The sequence below is a fragment of the Phalacrocorax aristotelis genome, chromosome 1 (genome assembly GCF_949628215.1).
Source record: "Phalacrocorax aristotelis chromosome 1, bGulAri2.1, whole genome shotgun sequence".
NCBI lineage: Eukaryota > Metazoa > Chordata > Aves > Suliformes > Phalacrocoracidae > Phalacrocorax > Phalacrocorax aristotelis.
The window spans coordinates 21,784,589-21,805,667 of NC_134276.1; the positions used below are offsets into that span (position 1 = coordinate 21,784,589).

General features: G+C 36.1%; 1 protein-coding gene across 4 annotated transcripts in view; it reads left to right on the forward strand.

Annotated features, from left to right (window-relative positions):
- The window catches only part of TNFRSF19 (TNF receptor superfamily member 19), a 60,629-nt gene that overhangs the window by 8,028 nt on the left and 31,522 nt on the right, over positions 1–21,079 (forward strand). For all 4 annotated transcript variants that reach the window (XM_075083541.1, XM_075083552.1, XM_075083561.1 and 1 more), the window contains 4 exons: positions 5,182–5,270; positions 6,719–6,829; positions 17,497–17,675; positions 20,946–21,031. In XM_075083541.1, coding sequence (XP_074939642.1) covers positions 5,205–5,270; positions 6,719–6,829; positions 17,497–17,675; positions 20,946–21,031 — 442 coding nt within the window. In that variant the 5' untranslated portion in view covers positions 5,182–5,204. The remainder of the gene's footprint in view (positions 1–5,181; positions 5,271–6,718; positions 6,830–17,496; positions 17,676–20,945; positions 21,032–21,079) is intronic.

Sequence of the window (21,079 nt, forward strand, 5' to 3'; positions counted from 1 at the left end):
GTTGCATGCTGTTGACAGCTGCAGGTGGGAAACAGGGTGGTTAGAAGGGAGCTGCAATCCTATTCACTGGATGTCAGAGACCTCTGTTGGCAAGATAAGGTGATATTTTCATCGCTCTTTCTTATCCGGAACTTCCCAGAGTACTCCTTGCCAGTGTTATACAGAGCATGGAAGTGGTCATCAAGTAGGAATGTCAAATCAAATATTGGAGGCTTATAAGATTTAGGAAAGTTAAGTGGATTTGAAGTTGGAAGCCATCATCCCTTCTAAAGTTTCCCTTAGAAGATGGATGATGTTGACTTCAAAGTTTCTAATGCTTGCACATATGAAAGACCTGGTAGCAGGCCCTAACTTAATCATTCTGCCTCGAGTCTTGAGGTGTCTTTCTTTCACAGTGAAACTTTAGTTTTTTTTGAGAAAGGAAGAAATATTTTTCTGACAGATTGACTTTGAAGTAGAATGATGACTGCTGCTCAGGCAAGTAAATGTAGGAGTAAATTTTGGAGGACAGTAGATTCTAGGAACCTGGAAGACTGGAAGTTCTTACTTCCACAGTACGTTTATTACATGTTCCTAATTTACTGTTTGATATTGCCCTCTTCATACATACGCATAGTAGGCCCCACACAGCCTTAAGTACGTTACCAGTGATGATTGCTTTTGCCTGAGTATTTTGGGCAAGCATATTACTGTTAACCTAAAAAAAAATACATTTGGAATAATTTACTGACCTCAAAGAACTGTGTCCACCATTTTCTTTCATTTAATAAAATTGAGGATAACTGAACTCAGTGCTGTAAATACCAGTATCTAAACATGAACAAATCTTTAAATGTATTGAACTTCTATTTGGTCATACATCTTTCAGAGGCAAAAACTTCTAGTTACTTCTCAGTTGAATGCATAAGAGGTGAATGGCTTGTGTCCAACAGATATTGTTGTAATGCCACTTGATACCAAGAGAGAACAAATTTTCCCAATGGCAACCTGTTATTAAGTGCTGCAGTGTCTGCTTTTTAAGCAGGGCTTTTAACCAAACTGGAGGCAGAAACAGGAAACAAGCGGCTGGCACAGTTACATCTCCTTCAGGACTTGCTTTCAATACAAAGAGTTATTAAATGTGCCTTAACCATTTGCATTATTTTTATCAAAATGTTGTCATGAAAACAAACTTCTTTTTTTGTACTCTTAATGTTTTTTTTAATTGTACACCAGTTAATTTCTTTCTCATATGTTATAGCCAGTATATCGTCTTTGGGATTTTTTTCTTGAGAACTGGGACAATAAGCAAAATGATGGCATGATAGAATATCACAGTCAGTCATACATGTCTACTGCAACAATTTAAACACATTTTGCTACTAAACCTACTGAAGTGCACTGAAGTTTAAAGCCCATAGACCTGCAAGTTGGGTTTTTTTTGTTAAGTTTTGATGATTATAAAAGACACATTCTCTAGAAGATACCTCATTATATAATAGACCTAAAGCTATAAGATTGCATTGTACACCTAATCATCAGTCAGGAAATTTGAAGCTCAGTAAAATCTATAGATGAGTTGTAGAAGTCTATGATAGTTTGATGCCGGTTCTAAAACACTCAATTTTGGAAATTTACTCTGGGTTTTGGAACTCCTGATGTTTGAAGGTGTTGGATTTGGCAAGAGTGTTGTGAAGGCAGTAGATTTTCTTTCTTTTCTTTTCTTTTCTTTCACAGGTGCAATAAAACTTCTACACCTAAGTCAACAAAATGTGTTTTAGTACAGCATGCTTCCCCATGTGCTTTCTGTATTCTAAAAGTCTTTGAGGTACATGCTATAAGATCACCTTACTAACAAATATGGCACCTCCAAAACTGAAATATAAGCTGTCAGCATGACTAGTAACATTTTTAATACTGCTTGTTACTCTGTAGTACCTTCTATTAAGAACTGGCATTTGTTTTTTAATCCAATTGTGACTCCAGAAAACTACAAACATAAGAATAGATCATTAGCTTTGTTTCAATATTGATTTTAATAGATTGTTTATATGCTAACTTTTTTATAATATTAAATCTTCAGGTTATTGCGTATTGGAAAAAATGTATAGGATGAATGTGGCTTCATTACATAAAGCTAATACAGTTTTATTGCAATTATGTGGCAAGTACTGAATCTTCTAGCCAGTTAATCAGGCTGTTCTTAATTTTCTTTATTTTTCCATACTTAAGGTGGCCTGCACAGAAAAAATACAGACTGTTTAGATTATGCCACAGCTCCTTATTTTAGATCATTAGGCATAGTACAACTCACCAATATTCTTTGTATTGGTAATTCTACATGAAACTTGACATAGAAATATAAAATTATTATGATATTCAGGGTTTTTTGTTAAGTCACACATCTATTTTCAGAAGCAAAAGTAAATCTTAAAAGGTTCAAAGTATGTTTTATTTTAAATTTTAAAGAATCCAATTTTTGAAATTTTGGTAGTATTATATAGATGCTTATAATTACATTAAAACTGTGCTATGTTTTATTTCTTTAACAATAATATTATTAAGGAATATAACGACAATAAATTCATATGACTTGGAACAATCACTTGACGTTCAGTTCTAAGCAACTCAGTTGCTCAGCTTTATTTCACTTGCACACTTACGTAAAGCTTTGCCTCCTATAGAAATTAAGAAAGCATACAAAGTATTTAATTCTTTCCACTGAATACTATTATATGAAATCAAGATGTCAATGGGGATTTCTCTCCCAAATCCCTTTCATTTCAGCATGATTCTTTGAATTAATATTTAATCAGTTTATATCATTTAGCTTTTAGACTTTTAGCTTTATTGTCCTCTTCTCTGAATCAAGTGAAGTCAAGTTTGTTTTGCAGGACTGCTTTTTCTGTAATATTGTGTAAGGGTGTTTACTATATTACTTCATTCTTTTTTTAGTCTTTTCGTAACATTACCACTCTTGAATTTCTGTAGCATTCCAAAGTGTATAAAAACTGAAGAGCAGCAAGCTTAAGTCTTTCTTGATGCTTCTTTAAAGGTTACTGAGGTGCAAAGTCTCACAATTTGTCTTTTGTTTTTACTTAGCAGATCTTCAGTTACTCTTTGGTGAGAGGATATGTTCTATGATGTGTGTTTTTATCCATCTTGTTTCTTTCCAAACATAGATGAGGAACATTTCTTGAAACTTCCGAGTTCCTTTAACAGAACTTTTTACTGTCTCTGTCCGCTGCTTGGTCTTTGCTATTACTAGAAATTGTTTTGTTCTTATACTTTTGTTCTTATATACCTAATGTTTTTGCAGCATTAGTGCTGTCAGCTTCTCATGCCAACCTTGTGCACTTTTAAAATTTGTTCACTCTTCTTTTCCATTTTGCCATTTGTTCTACAGTGCTTTTTACATCAAAGTATTGTATTTGGGTCATCTGGAATTCTTTCCGAGACTTCCCATTTCATGTTTCTCTGCTTATTTTTTTTTTTTCTACAGTCTTGAAAGCAACCTATGTCAAATACAAATACACAAAGATTTAGTATTTCTTGATGGTATGTCATCTTTTTTTATCCATGTTGACATGCATATAATCTGATAATTGTCATTGGCCCATAGACTGTTACCATCACTAAGTGAAAAATAACCATAAAAATGCAATCTTGGCTTTCCTGTAGAGTGCTGCCTGACACACCTCTTTGCCTCTTCTGTTCTTCCTAGCAGACTTTAGCTCTTTTTACACTTCAAAATGCCATTTATCTTCAAAGTTATCAATAATGTCACTGAAGTGTACTTCCTTATTATTGATTAGAATTTGTTAATTAGTGTATTCATGCAGTAAAATGTGAATTTGTGCGTTAGTTTATAGTCATTCTGGTTATATATTTTTGAAGTGTTATGCTTGTTATAGTTCCATATTGTAAAGCATTTTGCAACTGTTCTTAATTTTTTTTTTACTATTTTCTGTATGTTTTGGGTTCCATCCTTTCATTTGTCAGCCTCTTCTACTCTTAAATGATAAAAATTACTTGTTTTGTCTTTTAAAACAGCGTGATTAAACTTCAGTCCTATGGCTCTGAAGTAGGCTAGAAATGTGTTAAACACTTTTTCACACCCAGCTGAAAGCAATGACATTATGTCGTATAAAGTATGTAAATTAGGATCAAATTCAATAGCATATTATGTAAGCTGGATATATTTATTCTTTTCTTGCTATTGTTGCTATATAGTTTAGATTTTTGAACTAAAATTTACACTTGCGTTTCCAAGTAACTGACAAAACCAAAAAGAAACAGGAAATTAACACAAAGACTCAAATAAACAAAAGGAAAGTAAACAGCGAAAAAAAAGTTCTGTTGGCCCAGCACAATATTCTTAATGATTATGGGGGTGCAGTTTGTTGATTTAATACTCAAAAAAAACTAATTCCAAATTAGAATTTCCTTTCCCTGATGGTTTCAAATAGTTCCCCCCCCCCCCCCCGCTTTTTCTTTTAATCATTTTTTTGTTACCACTTCTTAAAAAATACTTACAAAAGGCTTTATGGACTCTTTTCCTGAGATTATGATAAAAATTGGCTGAGGTAGGATGTGTTTTGCTTATATTGTTTGAAATGTCTTCTATAATAGTCTTTGCCTACCAGCTCATAAACAATCATGTTAATACATCTTAAGTTAATATCCCTTAGGTAGGTGGTAGAAACAGATCCTGTGTATGCCTCCGGTTCGTTGCCGAATGAAGTAGAAGAGGCTATCTTAGCCACTAGGCAAACCCATTCTGCTCCACACTGTGACACAGAAGGAACATTCCTGTCATCAGCTATGTCTTGGCTGATATGTGGCATATTTTTCTCTGTTGATGCTGCACTTAGTTGGGTATCTAACAAGCAAGAAAGATACGTCAGGGATGTTAGATTTAGAAATGTTGACATTCTCTAATCTAGACTGATAGCAATGTCTTCTTCTGAGATTTAAGGCTATAGACACTTTGTGTATATTGCTTTGGCTTCTAAAAATGAATGTGATTTTTAAAGCGTATGTTTGTTGTTTAGCTTCCAGGAATCCATTGCAAATATTTTAATGGAATTAACAGATAGATATTTTGACATGCTGAATGACATGAAGTGCTATGGATATGACTTTTGCAATTTAAAAAACATTGTGGAATATAATGGGGTGTTTTCTTTTTATTTTTTCTAGGGAGAAAGGGTTAACTGTAAGAAATGGATTCTAAAGGATTACAAGGAGAAGATAAACTGAAGATGCTCATAATTTTACTAGCTTATTTGGTAAATTAATTATTTTTTTTATCCCCAGGATGAATGTTGAAAAAATCTGTATTGGACACAGGAATGGTGTCTTCTGTTTTACACGCTACTGTTAACAGTAAAAGTCTTAAACACATACACAGAAGATTACATACACATTTTATCAATTGAAAAGTGAGCTTGGTCAACTGATTTGTGTGATTTCTTGCTATTCCTCACAAGCAGTTAAAAATTTTTACCTTGGGAGCCTCTTAATGGAAGAAGGGCTGGACTAGGACAAAAAGCATAGGTGAATATAGTGGTATGAAGGTGATACTGCTTCAATTCAGAGAGATGGCAGGAATTCTAGGCAATTTGCAGTAGCCATACCTTAGTACAGTATGCTATATATATGTATAGTTTAGCAATTTGGACTATTCAGTTTCTTCACAGAACGTAGCATAACACACGATCACATTGACTACGAAGCGTACTTCAACTCTGGCTTGCAGAGAAAAGTTCTAGAACTAATAGTAATTAATGCTTCATAGGTATCAGAAAGGCTTTGGTGTTTCTGAAGAGACTAGTACACAAAGTAAGAGTTTAGTAGCAGTTGTGGAGAGCACTTCCTGTGATGGAAGCCTATATCTAGACGTTTAATTTAAAATTCTGTTGAGGGAGCTCACAGGGTTTGCTGATGTTCCTGGGTAGGATTCTGGTGATTATACTGAGACTTTTCATGGCTGATACTACAGCTTATGGTATTTCTCATAACCTTAGTTTCTGGTTTGGTCAGGTAATGTACATACATGCCTCTGAAGGCAGAAACTGGATTCTCTCTCATTTGGCCCATTAAATGTAAATTGATAGTGAGATTTAGAATAAATAGTGTTTATTGTAAATTTATATTCATACAGGTTTGGGGTTTTTTTTTAAGTTTCCAAAAGGTTTGAGTGATCTTTTAAAATCTCTAAATATTTATGTTCAAAGCAATAGATTTTTAGCTTATTTATTCAGTTGTAATAGCATGATTAGAAAAACAAAAAATCACAGATAAATGAAACACGACAATGTGATGTGACATAGCTCACTGTCACGAAAACTGTAGCTTTAGTAATTGGTCACATGCATTTTTCATGATGTTGAGTAAGGTGAGGAACTTTAACCGTTTGAACATGAGTTTAGTGTTTTAACATTCTACAAGTGGCAAATATCAAGCAGGTCTTCTAAAAACTAAAATTATTGCAAGTTACTGGGTACTGAGAACCTTCAAAATTCAGGCCACTTATCCATATTTGGAGTTAGATGATTAATTTTCATTGCCATATTTAAAGTTTTTGTTAATGGAGAAAGTAATTTTTAAGATAGAAAGATGAATTTATTTCTCAGATTTAGAATTTATATAATTTCTATGTTAATCACAGATCAGTTAGATTTTGGGGAGTTTACATTCTTTTTTTGTGTTTTTTTTCTTCCTCTCTTCTTCTAAGGTAAACAGGGTAATTTGTGAGACTGGAGATTGCAGAGAGCAAGAATTTAGGGACCGCACAGGAAACTGTATCCTCTGCAAACAGTGTGGACCTGGAATGGAACTCTCAAAGGTAAGCAAATCATGCTTTCTTGAATTTACTTTGTTTCCAGTAATTGTGTTTATGTCGATGGTTAAAATAATAGATATCTGTACTTATGTGGAATTATTTTTTATGATTTTGGTGTTTGAACCTTTTACAGTTTTTCAAGTACCACGTGTTCTCGTTCTTTTTATATAAAATGCACAGTTGAGAAAATGATGATGCCATTAATAAAGTAGGCGGTACCATCAGAGGATCTGGGTATGGGCTCTCAAAATTATTTTTTTAAAAGGTGAGTTAGTACTACAAAGGAGGAGAAAAAAGCTACATGGAACTAAGACAACCTGACTCCATAGAGGAGTCATAAATCTAATCCATATCTTTATGCTGTGTAAAGTAATCGAGAAGATTGAAGCCAGAAAAATACGTGATAATACATAGAAAGCACGTAAGAACTCCTTGTTAATATCATGGAGAAGGAAGGATTGTTATCGTGAGTCTTATGTAAATGCTTTTTCTTGTAGAACATCTGCATCTCTTTCAAAAGAAAATCCCCATAAAAGTTTTGGAATTGGCAGGTGTTTCAGGAATGCAGAAATGAATCAGTGGAAATGAATGGTGACTGAGGTTATAGATTGGGGTTCAGTAGAACTAGAAAGTTAACTTGGCAAAATATCCAGTAAAATTTCAAGTCTGAATGCAAGTCATGAGGGGGACCTTAGTTGCTTTCAGCACAGAGAAGTAGGTGCTGTGTGTAAGCAAGGATAGAGAGCAGCGAAGGAAGATACAGCTGAAATGGGAGGAAGGGAGGGATATGGTGGGATTCACTAACTCAGTCACCAGAGGTGAGAGAGGTAACAGAATGAGTTGCGCATCATGGGGGATGTTTTGGGGAGCAGGTGTGTTATGCTAGAGGTGTGAAGATGGTCAGGCAAAAAAGAGAGGGTGCAGGCTGGTATCTTGATGGGTAAGCAGACTTGTCAAGTCTCAAGTGTAAGGCTCTTCAGTGTCCTGCTACTATACCTACATCTTGCCCATTGTTGGAGTCTGACTGTGGCCCAGACATAACTGTGCGGTCTGATCAATAGCTGGTAGGTGGGGCAATAAAGCAAAAGAGAAGTAGCTGCCCTGGCCAGTGCCTTTGCGTATAGAAGCGCAAACTGTTTTGTATTCTTACTGATAGTGTAAAAAGGATGATAAAGGTAGAGTTTGGCGTGTTATTTAGGAGGAGTGAAATTTAATTTTCAGGGTTGCTTTTGTAGACAAGTATGTTAATGTAGATCCTAGGGGGAATTTGAAATGTTATTTTTGAAAAATTTTAGCATGAAACATTACTAAGTCTAGCATATATGTGTGTTTAAACAACAGGGGAAAAGAAGCTTTCAGTTTGTGGCTTTGTATTTCTTACTATATTCAGCTCTGAAAAAAAGCACAAGTTAAGTATTGTGGTTTGTGGGCGGTTTGAAGAGATTTACTGAAATTGAGTGATACATTTTTCTCTGTCTCTCCACCCCCTGTAGCTAGTGTTCAGTGCATTAACAGAAATATTTAGTTTCGCACTTTAGTGAGGATTGCTTTCAAGGTTAGGCAGTATTAGTTAAGGTTCATTCATACAAACAATGCTGTTGAAGTGGAGATCAAGATGACTAACTGTATAGATATGTTTTTGTTGGGATGTTTTGGTTGTTTCCAGACTGGCCTGATATGTGAGGACAGAAAGATTCTGGGGGGTGTTTTAATTTATAAAGGCACTTGTAAGTATGGCACTTTATAACAGTGGTCGTACTAAAGCAGTCTTACATGCATTGATGTAGTACACTTACCTAGTTGGCAAATAAAAAACAAAAGCATAAAAACTAATGCCCTCAGTAATTACACTTGCAATTTCATGAAGAAACGCTAAACTAAAATAGGAAGGTTATAGTTTGCAATAGTACACTATTCAAGCTGTGTTTTTACTTTAACTGCTTTTGTTCACAATCTGAAAGTCCTGATTCTTAGGACTAGTTTTTCTGAAAATATGAATGCTTAGTTAATTTCAATGTGTAAGCAATTACTTCTCCCAGACATGCATAGACTTTCAAATACTGGTTTTTGCTACTACACTAGAACTGAAATAACTAAACAGATTTTGCTCAAACCTAAATGTAAGTGGAAGCATAATTTCCTTTGTAAATAGAGGTACAATTTTCTGTGAATCATAGTGAAAGATGTGCTGCTGTGGCTATTACTGAAGTGCAGTTGAAAGCAGTCTTGCTGAACTACAGCTTGAAGCAACAAAGTATGTTAAGTGAAAGGTCAAAATGCAAGTATACCATTAAATTCCTTTTCCCTTTGAAGTAATTTGCAGCACAGGGAGAGTTTTGTTTGCGTGGGTTTTTTACATGTGAGAAAGCGATGATGTAATTATGCTGTAGTTTAATAACAGTTCCTTAATAACAAATAATGTGTCTATTTTCCTATCAAATATTTAGTGCTTATGGGTAAAACTAGATATACTGCTAGATGTGCGAGCATGATTGTATGTTGAAGTATACAGTAAAATACAATGTTATTAGTGGGTTTTTTGGTTCAGTTTCCCCCACAAAGTGTTTTAAGCAATTGCCTGACAGGTTTCTTTTTCTACGTTAGTAACAAAAAACCGCAGCCTATATCGTTGAATAGGAATGGCCAGCTATTGGGTCAGGCAGCAGTGGACTGTGTGAATGGTTGATGTAAACATGTGTTCCTATTTCTTTTCCTCAACTCAGTTCAGGTAGAACTTCTACTGAGTAAGCTGAAGCAGACAGGTCCAATCTCAAGGATTGTAGAGCCCTCGCTTCACTCTTATTTGTGAAGAACTACTTCATCTTAGTTATGATCTAAATCTGTAGACTTCTTTCTTGTGATTACTGACTATACAAAAATAGGAACTGTGTTCCTTTCAAAAGCCAAGTAGAGTTAGTAGGCTAAACAGTATGAAAGGAAAGCTGGAGTTCTCATGATAAAAATTAAGATAAATACCATGGTACAGGTGGGTACTATGACTTAAGTACATTGCCACCAGCAATTAATGTGGCAATATATTAAATTGATCAGCAAACCAGTTTAGAGCACAAGTAAACTTGTATATGTACTTTCTTCCTTTTGCCTTTGTTAAACTGAGTAGATATTGTTATAGAAATCAAAACTAATATGTTAACTAATTGTGATATTTGGTTGTGTTTTTTGTTTAAACTTCAATGGGATTTTTATTGTGGATTTATAAAACCCAGTTAACTCAGCATTCATCAGTTGTCCCTACACTTAAGGGAAGACAAAGTGATACCTGAAGATCAGACTTAAGAATCTTAACACAGGCTGCACAGGTGACTTAAGGTATGGTTAAAGCCTAATCAGATCAGGGCCTGTGTGACAGTCAAGTCTGTTCCCATGTTGCCAGATATACTCAGATATACCAGACTTGCATCAACAGTGTGGATAAATGTGCAGGCAGGGCAAAATACCACCTGCACAGAAGGGTCTGTGTATATACATATATGTTTATACACACATATATACGTGTGTGTACATATACTTATTTTTACAACTATTAACTTGACTTATTTATGTGACCTTTGTTGCTATACTATATGACCGTTTCATAATACCTTTCTAAGTTAGGGAAATGCTGTTGCCTTTTCTTCCCTCACACATGAGACACTAGCACAGAAATCAATTTGCCCATAGTAATGCAGGAAGTTTTTGGTGGAACAGAGTAGACAGAGGCGGCTGAGTAGAATAGGAGGATGGAGGCTCTCTCGTCACAAGGCACCACATGGACAAGGCAAGGGGCAGCAAGTACAAGTTGTACCGGGAGAGAGGGTTTATCTCTATATAAGAAAGAATTTTTTTATAGTGAGAAAATCGTACACTGGAACAACCTTCCCAGGAACGTGGCAGAGTCTCTAGAGGTTTTTAGGGTGCAGTTGGACAGGGTGCTAGATCAGCTCATCTCAGCTCCCTGTCCCATGAAAGTTTGGACCATATGTTCTTTCAAGGTTCCTTCTGACCTGGGTTGTTCTATGATTCTATGATGAGTGTTTAATTTTAGTTGCAAACTAGTGCTCAATCTGTTGGATTGACCTCCCTGTCGGCAAATGCAGGCATGCTTTATAGCATACAACAAAAAAACCCTGCCTTATTTCATGTAACTAGGTCCAGATCTAGACTATTCTTTTCAGCTTTTGCTGTCACAGTTTAGCAGGCCTAGTTTTTTCAAGAATGTTTTAAAAGTAATTCTTTCTTCCTTAAAATTTCTCAACTTTTCCTTTCTGATTCCCTGTCAACTGTTCTAACAGCAGCACTACAGGTGTTGCATTAAATTAGAACTAAAATCCACTGATCGCTTATGTTGACTGTATTTTTTTTATAAAGTACTTTTAACATATTGTCATCATAAGAAAGCCAGCTTTGTTATTGTATCAACAATTTAGCATTGATGGGGAAGGGAGTGAAAGTTTCTTCTCCTGTTTGTTTGCTTCTATTTGTTCATTTTTTAAAAAAATCTGTAGAGCCTTTTCTTCTCATAATCATGTCTCCTCGGTAATGTTTGTGAAGCCTTTGAACCACTGAAATACCTTGCTTTTGAGTGTGTGGGTGTTTTGTTTGGGATTGCTTTTTGTCTGTTTTTGGTTTGGTTTGTGTTTTTTGGGGTTGTTTTTTGGGTTTTTTTTAAGCAGTGCTTTCTTCTGGAGTGGGAGACTAAAATGATTGTATCGATTCAGAAGGAAGTGTTTGCTTCACGTGGTTCAGCATTGTTTCATTCCTCATTCATTTAGTAGGAAACAAAGCATCATGTAGTTAAGCAAATGGTTTAATATCATTCATTAAGTGGCTTCAGGTTGCCACTGCCTGAATAGTTGTTGGTGTGGCTTGATAGTAAGAGCCTTTTTTTGTCCTACCTTACCAGTAATTTGTTTCTGTATGAAATGAACCTTATATATTATTCAAATTTATATAAGTCGCCATTAACACAGAAAAAATAAGCGGGGATAGTAGGGGTTTCAGCTTTTTCCTGAAAGTGTTCCAGTACAGAAATGAGTCCTTCCAGTCACTGTATTATTTTTTTATAAATTGATAACTCTCCATAGCTTCCATTTACTTTTTTCTTTATGTATGAAAAAAGCAATCCATATTTCAGCCTCATCAAGATAATATTGCAACTCAGAACTTTAACTGCACTTCTAGATAGTTTTGGCAAGAGATCACATCTGAGGTTGTAGTTCCGAAACATTGAAATGACGGTTTTGGCAATAGCAAGTTATTTCCTACCTGTCCAGTTATGCTGACACAGTGATTTTGATGGTGTACTATGGAACAGATCACTCAGCTGATCACTTTTAACCTGGATCGGTCTTGTAGTCAGGTTTGCAGCTCAGCCTCATAGTTATATCAGTTCATTGAGGACAATGTATGACAAGGAAGGAAAAGCAGAGGTGAAAGGGAGGGAGTGCCTTAGGCCAGCATTGCCACCAAATACGTGATGATAAATACTGTCTCCAAGAGGCTGCTGCTATACAGAGAACCTGTGGGACAGAGGCAGCTTCATGGTTGCTAAGGCAGGGCTGTATATCATAGGTTGCTTCCTTGCACCAGATGTGTGATTAAGGAAACTGAGACCTGCATCTTGGCTCAGAAAAGGAATTGTGAGTTAAACAGGAAGGCACTGTTTGAAGCTATTCCTGAATGTAACAGTCCTCACACAGAACACATGAAAGGTGGTGTGCTATGTCTGACATGTTGTCCCAGTGACGTAGCAGCTGCTACGATGCTTAGCAGTCGCTCTAACATCTCAAAGCAATAGAGCTGCTTGTGAGGAAGCCTGCCAAGTCTCAGTTCAGGAGAGGCTTATACCTGCTTCTGGGTCAGTGTCCTGGAAGCTGGAGCAGCTGCATGTAGATGTGTCAAATCTTACTGACATGCAAGTAAGATTACCTTGTGCTATTTATTTAGTATGTCACACATGCTTGAATTTGTCTTGGCTTTCCTGAGGAGTATCATTGTACCAACACATTCAGATATCAGTGGAAGAATCACTGTAAGGAGGCAGTTGGACTCTCCATGACATCTCAGGACTGAAGCTGTCCCTTCCTGAAGCACAGCTAGGGCAGGGTAGATGTTCCAGTACTAAATCTTACACAAACGGAACAACTGATTTCCCTCCCAGAACCTTTCTTCATCCCCCCACAATAAAAAATGGCTGCTAGTCTTGTCACCTAGAATGGTAACACAGTAGTGCTAATACTTCCTTTTTTTCTTCCCATCTGTGTCCAGCTTCAATCCTGATGATTCTTCTTTTGCTGTCCAATGAAGAGCTAGCTCTCTGTGTCAGCCAGGAACTAGAGCCCAGATAACTCCCCTCAGCCCCTTTTAATTGCTGCAAGCTCCCATCTTTTGACTTTCTTGATACCTTCCCCCATCTGTACTGACAATGTGGAAGAGAAGTACATGAAACTTTCCTGATACTAACTTTGTACTTTGCCACAGCAGCTAAAACTGACATGTTTGCAGCACTGATGTGTGTTGCGGCCTGTCCTGCTCAGAGAATTCTGCTGATAAATACAGCTGATTATTGGACTCTAGACGAGGCTGATCCATAGCCTAAGGTACTTTTTGGAAGCTAAAACTGTGTGCTATTCAACAAAGCCAGGTACTCAAAGTTATTACTTAAAACTTAATTTCCCATCACCAGTGTGGTGCTACAACCTCCTATGTGACCTGACATCAATTAAAGTGTCTTAATGAGTGGAAGGCTTTTTCTTGAGAGTAGCCAAATATTCTTGTGATCATCGTAGCCTATGCGGAACTTCTCTGTGCTGTGCTGTCTAGGGACTTACGTAGGTTGTGGATAACCAGTGGAACTAGAAACAAATTCTAAAATGTAGTTGCAGATTACAATCTTAATAATGCCTGAAAGCATTTTTTAAATGAAATTTGAGGTTATTTTAATTGAAATAATGTTTAAAATCTTATTTACTGTTCATTTAGTTTCTGTGTTGTAGTCAACTTTCAGGAAAAAACCATGCCACTTAACTCCATTACCCTTTATAGTCTGCTATACTTTTGGTCATTCTGTCTGAATCAGTGTTTGGGTAGTATATACTGAAATAAAATGTTAACGTTGCCAAGGTAGTACTATAAGAGGTGTCTGTATTATTGTATGCTTTTAATATTTTTAGCTTGAACTAAGTTGTGAGTTTAGTTAACTAGTTTGTCACGATCCCTAAGTGGCCTTGACCAGTCAACTCACTTGACACCTTAGTGAAGCCCACTTCTGAACAAAGTTGTTCTGGGGATATACATACATTAAAGGTAATGAGATGTCACGTTACTGTGATAATGAAAGCTGTATAAATATCCAGAAAGTAGAAGTGTGTTTGAATTTTGATGATTTTTTAAACTAATTTTAATGCAGTTTCCCACGTTAGTGTTTGGGTTTTCGTGGTTTCTGCTGTGTGTGATTTGAGACAGAAATTTTTCATTAATGTTACCTGGTACCATTGATGGTAGTATTGAAAAGGGGAAGTGGAAAGGGAAGAGTGGGCTAAGTGTTCTTCACAGTACACTTCACAACAGGAGAAATAAATATGGTGTATATTTACCTGCTCTTATTTTTTTTCTGGCACAAAAATTTAAAAAAAAATGAAAATCTAGGTAATTGAGGTTATGGATTTCATTTCTCTCTTCTGCAGTCCTGAGGTGAACTGCCATAGGAGATGAGCCCTCTTTTAAAAATACGAGTAGGATGATAGAAGGGTGAGGGGAGGTGGGAACTATTCAGATTTCACCAGACATAACTTGACAACTTCATAAATAGAGCACTGAGAAAACTGGTGCTCATCAGTTTTGCACATGTACTGATAAAAGATGAACAGTCGATTGTTTGTATCTTTGCTGGACTGCTAAATTATAAAGTCCAAGATTTCAAAGGATTTGAATCCATCGTCTAAATCATATCCTCCAGTTTTGGGAATGTGGTTAATTATGAGTACAGATTTGTTTGAAGTTCTGCCTGATTTACAAACTTAAATATTTATTTGCACCTGCCAGGCAGTTAACTACCGCAAATATTAAGTGAACATAAAAGGCACATACATAAAATTGTAGTTGTTATGGATTATATCTGTAGAATTCCTGGCAAGGACTTAGAAGCCATCTTGGAAATGACTGGAGACTGTAAATTCCTTGGGCAGGAGATTTCTTTGTATCGCATCCACTATTTTTATAGCTTTAAAGTAAACCATTCCACATTACAAAGGGCCACTAAGATATGTCCACACATCCAGCTAAAGCTATATAGCAAAGCAGATCTGATAGAGCTAGAAACAACTTACTCAAGCTTTGGTAGTTTGGGTCAGTGAGTTGAAGGCATTTAATGCTAACTTTATTTCCTGGTGTTTGCTTGTTTTTGATCAGACGCTTCAAAGGTAGTCTGGAAAGGAAAACTTATAATTAAGTTAATTTAAGCCTTATATTTGAAAGTTTACTAGGACTTGGGAGGGACTGATTCCAAGTAATTTATCAAAAGATCTGAATATATGTGGTTTGACTGAGCTATATAATATATTCTATAATGCTACTATTTGGATGATCTAAATAAAAAGAGTAAAGAATAGAATGTGTTAAGGAATAATGAGATTCAATGAAAAAGTTTATTTAGACTTAGAAAGAGCAAAATCTCCTAGCAGAAGTTAGTCTGGTTCCAGTCCCTGGTGGTAGTCATGTAGCTTTGTATACAGTCTTACAATTGCATAAATGAAACTGAGTGTAAAACTGAACACAGTAGGATATTTTTAAGTGACATAAACCAGAACTGCTAGAATCTCTATTGTTTTGGCATAGATTCCTAACAGAAACAAATAGGTTTGAAATAAAATGGTAGAAAATGTTCTGTGGCTGAAGTAAATTAAAAAAAAAAAAAAATTCTTTTGCCTACCAGCTTTATTAGGGTCAGTATCTCACAGGAGGAGTGTGCTGTATGATGTATGAAACCGTAGTATGCTTATTTTTTTTTGTTACTAACTGTGATGATCTGTCTGTCTGCACCTTAATCTGAATAACAGTCAATAGAAAGAAACAACGTTTCAGCTAAAAAACAGAACAAAACCAAAATGAAAACTTATTTTTTAAATTCCCCAGTCCAGAGACAGAGGAAGAAGGCTATTTTTAGTGTCTATTTGTAGTTGCTTTCTTAGATGGCTATTTTCTGTGTATTTGAGTCTTGTTGTTCTTCAGAGGACAGAAAATATATTATTAACATAAAATTGAAAATTCTTAGAATGTCCAGTAAAATGCATCTGAAGTTGTTTATTGTTACTTTGTCTTTGCACATCAGAGGCACTATAAAATACTTATTGGCCAACTCCATCACATAGCTTGTTCCAGTTGCTTTGTCAGTGCAAAACCTTGGAGGATCCTGAGTACATTTGTAGGGTTCAAAGCTTTTTACTGCAGCAGTTCTTCTTAGGCGGGTGACTTTGGAAAAAGTTATTTATATGCGTCGAACATCCATGTGTTGTGGAGGAAACTGGTGGTAACCTTGCCTTAAGTTGCCCAAGTTGAAGATTTCCTGTAGTTTTCCCATTGGGAAGATGCCCTGTCCTTCCACTGAGACCACATACTGGAGAAGGAGATCCCCATATTGTGCCCTTCCCACGTACTCCTTTCCCAATAAGTCCTTTCCAGCAATTTGTTGTATTCCTTTTTCTGTTTTGGGCCATGTCACTAATGCATCAAATCTAATCCAAAGTACTGCAAAAAAATTAATAGGATATTCAGATGAGAAAAGGGAATAGCAACTCATAGAAACTTGATAACTCCAAGAAATAGTGGTATAAAAATTAAATAGACTGATAGTTCTTAATAATCAGTTCATAGAATCAGTCCCCGAACTATTACATTTTGTTGGGTGAAGTGTTTCTCTTTGCTGCCTCTCAGTTGTATAAGGTGTCCTTTTGCAAATGAATAAAGAAATAATTTCTTTAAACAGCTAAACTTGGTACTAATAACCAACCACAATGATGTTCCTTGTATAGTAAAATATCGTGCCTGCCTGTGTTCTGCAGAGCTATTAAACTTTTTCAACAGTTTAAAAACTGTTAGAACTGGTGCGGATTGAGTTTCTGAAATTCCTAGTGGCTAAGCAGCGTTTCATGCCTAGCTGATGGTCATTAACCAGCTCTGTTTTATTTGGTAGCAGAAATTCTAAGTCTTTGAAGATCAGTGCACTCTCTTCAGCAATTAACTTTGTTCACCTTAGGTATGAACCTTAATATCAAAGTGCTTCTTTGCTGTTTTTGTAACTGAGTAAGTGCCTTTATACTTCACTTGTCCCAGATTCTCCACTTTCACATGACTGACCTAATTAAAAAACAGACAGCTCAATAATTCTACCATAAGCTAGTAATAATGAAACTGTGGGAGTCCTTGAAGCCCTTTATCATTCAAATACACAATGGTTTCATGAATAAAGTGGATGACTAAGTATTACTTATAGAAGTAAGGGAGATTATTAGCAGTGGAAGACACATTTGAACTTGCTGAAAGGATAGCTTTTGTCTCTAGAAAGACCTACTCTCAGTAATGATTACACCAGGTCTTCATTTTATCCCAGCATTCTCTTCTTGTTCACGCTTTCAGTGACTGAATAGCTTGCTATTGCTTGTTAATCCCTACAGGAATGCGGCTTTGGATATGGGGAGGATGCACAGTGCATGACATGCAGGCCAAACAGATTCAAGGAAGACTGGGGCTTTCAGAAGTGCAAGCCTTGTCTGGATTGTGCATTAGTTAACCGGTTTCAGAAGGCCAACTGTTCTGCCACCAGCAATGCCCTATGTGGAGACTGTTTACCAGGGTAAGTCCATTTCTGAAGATGAGACTTGAACAAATTCAAAACTAATTTGCATTAACATTTTGCTTTTTCATGTTTTCCGGATAAATATTTGTATCCTCTATGTATGTGTGAAGGTCCTAGGTTCTAATCTTGACCTTGGCAGCAATTTACTGTGTGATCTGAGCACATAATTTCAGAATTGCAGTCTTAATTATCTCATCTATAAAAATGGTTTGATAATTACCTGTCTGATCTATGAGAGTATTGTCTCTGCAGTGCCTGAGCAAAATAGTTCAAAATATTGAGTATTACTGGTGACTGACTTCATTGTTATAAAGATTAAACGTTTGGAAACGTACACAGTTACCTTCTTGAAGACTGATCACAGTATTTGCTTGCTTTTTTTTCCCCCTCTTTAGGTCAATGCCTAATAATTCTCACACATATTTGTTTTCAGGTCAAAAGTAGTGGCTGTGGTTTATGCTCCTGGATTTCCTTCATCTTGTTGGTGAATTCAGAGAGCAGGATCCTGGCTGAGAATCATAAATGGATCTGAAAGAATTGTTTTGAAACAAATCATAACAGTGTGGAACTCAGTGAAACTGCTGTTATAAATCAAGACCTGTGTTTAGTTTGTTGTGCAGTCATCCCAGATCTCTGTTGCTAATCTTCTCTGTTTTGTAGTATTAAGTGTTAAGATCTCCAAAAGGCTATTTTTCACGTTGTGGTCAAGTTCCGCTAATATAATACCTGCCATGGATTTGTTAAAAGGCATTTCTGATGCTTTTTTGAATTCTGGATTGGTAGTAGGTCATGAGAACTGATCTGCACTTGTAACAGCCTTTGTATGTTCAGAATATATATATTTCAGAGGTACTTAAAAGTTCATACATTTGTTTCCTGCCATTTTTATTTTTTTTTTAAATACCAGCTATCAAATACCTGAATACTGTTCACAATCCTACAGTTATTCCTCTCAAGCCAGAAGTGAGGTCTTTTTCATTTAAAAACACTCAGTAAAGCTTTGGTTACTAACACTTGTTTAAGTCACAGTATAAGAAGGTGCAGCCCCAGGTGTTAGATGTTACAACCACTTTTGATACTACCTGCAGCCACATGGTGGATTGATTTATGCTCTTATTGCACATTAATATATATGTATTGTAGAGCTTATTTGTCTGTCAGCAGGGAGAAAATTTTCTTCTTGTGGTGTGAACAATATAAGCTGTATTTTGGAAGATGAGGAAGGAACAGAAGAGAAGTCAGAATAAACCACGAATTAAGGGTAAATCTAAGATGGGGGACCTGGGAATGCCAGAATACCAGAATAGTATTCTGGTCTAAAATGTAGTCTAGATACATGTGTTGAGTATGTGTTAAAATGTGAGCTGTTGCCACAGCCTGCTTTACTGGCAGCAAAGTTGGAAACATGAGGAGGAAGGGAATCATGGGTAGGGGAGTCACAGATCATCTGGTCTGGATGTTTTGGGGAAGAGAACTGTAGAACACGCCACCACTCATACCTGTCCCATCAGTTTAGATGCTGCCTAAGCAAATGGAAGATACAGCTGGCCAAACTAAATGGTTTAGCTAATGTTTTACCTCTCAGCAACCAAATTTACTTCTGTTTTGCATGGGTTTCGAACATGCCATTCCCTATTGTTCAGCTTCAAAACACTACAGTGAGCATGTCGGGTAAAAACAAATATTAACACATTTCATTCAGAGTAAGTGATCACAGCTGCCCCTCAGTCTTACAGCCTATGAATCTGTTTCTGTTCACATTGTTAAAGCATGAGTTTCTTGAGCAGTTGGAAAGCTGTTTGCTTTAGCTGATACAGTCTTCATACTTTAATGGCATTTGCAGTGGTAGTAATTTAACATCAGTAGAGTTAGTACCTTTTATTTAATGTGCCACTACCTCTACAGAAAACAATTCACATACTCATCTTGAATCAATAGCTGTGGTCTGTTTTAGCTTAGTACTAAATGACTGTTTAAAAGGCAGACAGACCTACTTGATTAGGGAGCTGTTGTAGATGAGTTCTTTAGTGTTAGATTTCAAATTTGTATGAGAGTATGACATCTTCTAAAGTTCTGGGTTTTTCATTTGGTACTACTCTTGTTCTGTGGTTCAGGAATGTAGGCTTCTGCCTGTCATTGTACTAAGCTCTTCAAACATAAATTCAGTAGTAAAGTTCTTGAAGGGTCTTTAGAATAAAATGTCGTCTTGGGTAATACAGCCTTCACCACCCCCACACCCCCTTAATGTTTTTGAATTAATTTCTTTAGGAATTAATAGCTGGCTGGTTAGTTTGCTTTAGAGTTTTATTTTATTGTTCACCTGTTACTGTTTGTGGTCTCCCGTTGCTATTACTTATCTAAACGATCTGACCTGTTTGCAATATGTATTTTTTCATACCTTGAAACGCTTGCTATCTAGAATTTTTAAAGAATACGTTTAAGTGAGTATATGAAAACAAAGTGGAGAATTGGGTAATGTGGATGGGACTCGTGGTCACTTCGTTAATTGCATTAACAGTCTATTCAAGTTGTGATTTTGGTTGGTGGTGAAGATATTCCTGGAGGAGAAGGAAAAGTCAGAGAGGGATTGTTGATTTGTTAAAATACAGTTCTGAAAAGCCATTTTTACTCTTCCGCTGTTCTACAAAACAGTCAGAATAATCTTATTTTTCTGAATATTTTGTCATACAACATGTTAAAACTTTTTTTGGGGGAAGGGGGGGACCTTCTATACAAGTACATGAATGAACCAATTTGAGTGATTTTTCCTTCTCTGAGCTAGAGAATATCTTAAGGATTTTAACTAGAAAGCGTTGACATCTGTTCCATCATATAGTGTTAGTGAGGTAGTTTTAGGAGACGTGTAGATTAATCAGTTCACTTTTTTTTTATGTGTAAATAAGCCTTCGTAATGTAAGTTCATCATACTTGTATGTTGTCTATATGCAAAACAGGATATTGATTTCTGTGTGAAATCTCAAACTGTTTATTTCTTATGTAAATATAAGATTATAGTGACTATGCATTTGGACTAACAGATTTAGAATTTTTCCTCAATTTACTTTAGATCTACTGCTGTACTATTAATTAATATCTAATGTACTTTTGTTTACTTTTATTTTTTTCTATTTCCCGATAGTTTGCACTGGGACACAGATTAACAAAAGTTTGCAGTTACAGAGGTTTTTGTTAAAACACCTGATTTAATTTTGCGAGGAAAAATAACTTGTTTTGCTTAACTGTTTTTTTCATTCCTTCATCTTTTAGATTTTATAGGAAGACTAAGCTTGGAGGCTTCCAAGACATGGAGTGCGTTCCTTGTGGTGATCCTCCTCCTCCTTATGAGCCTCACTGTAAGTGCTCTTTTCCTGTTGTTGGAGTGGGATTAACTTTTTTGCTTT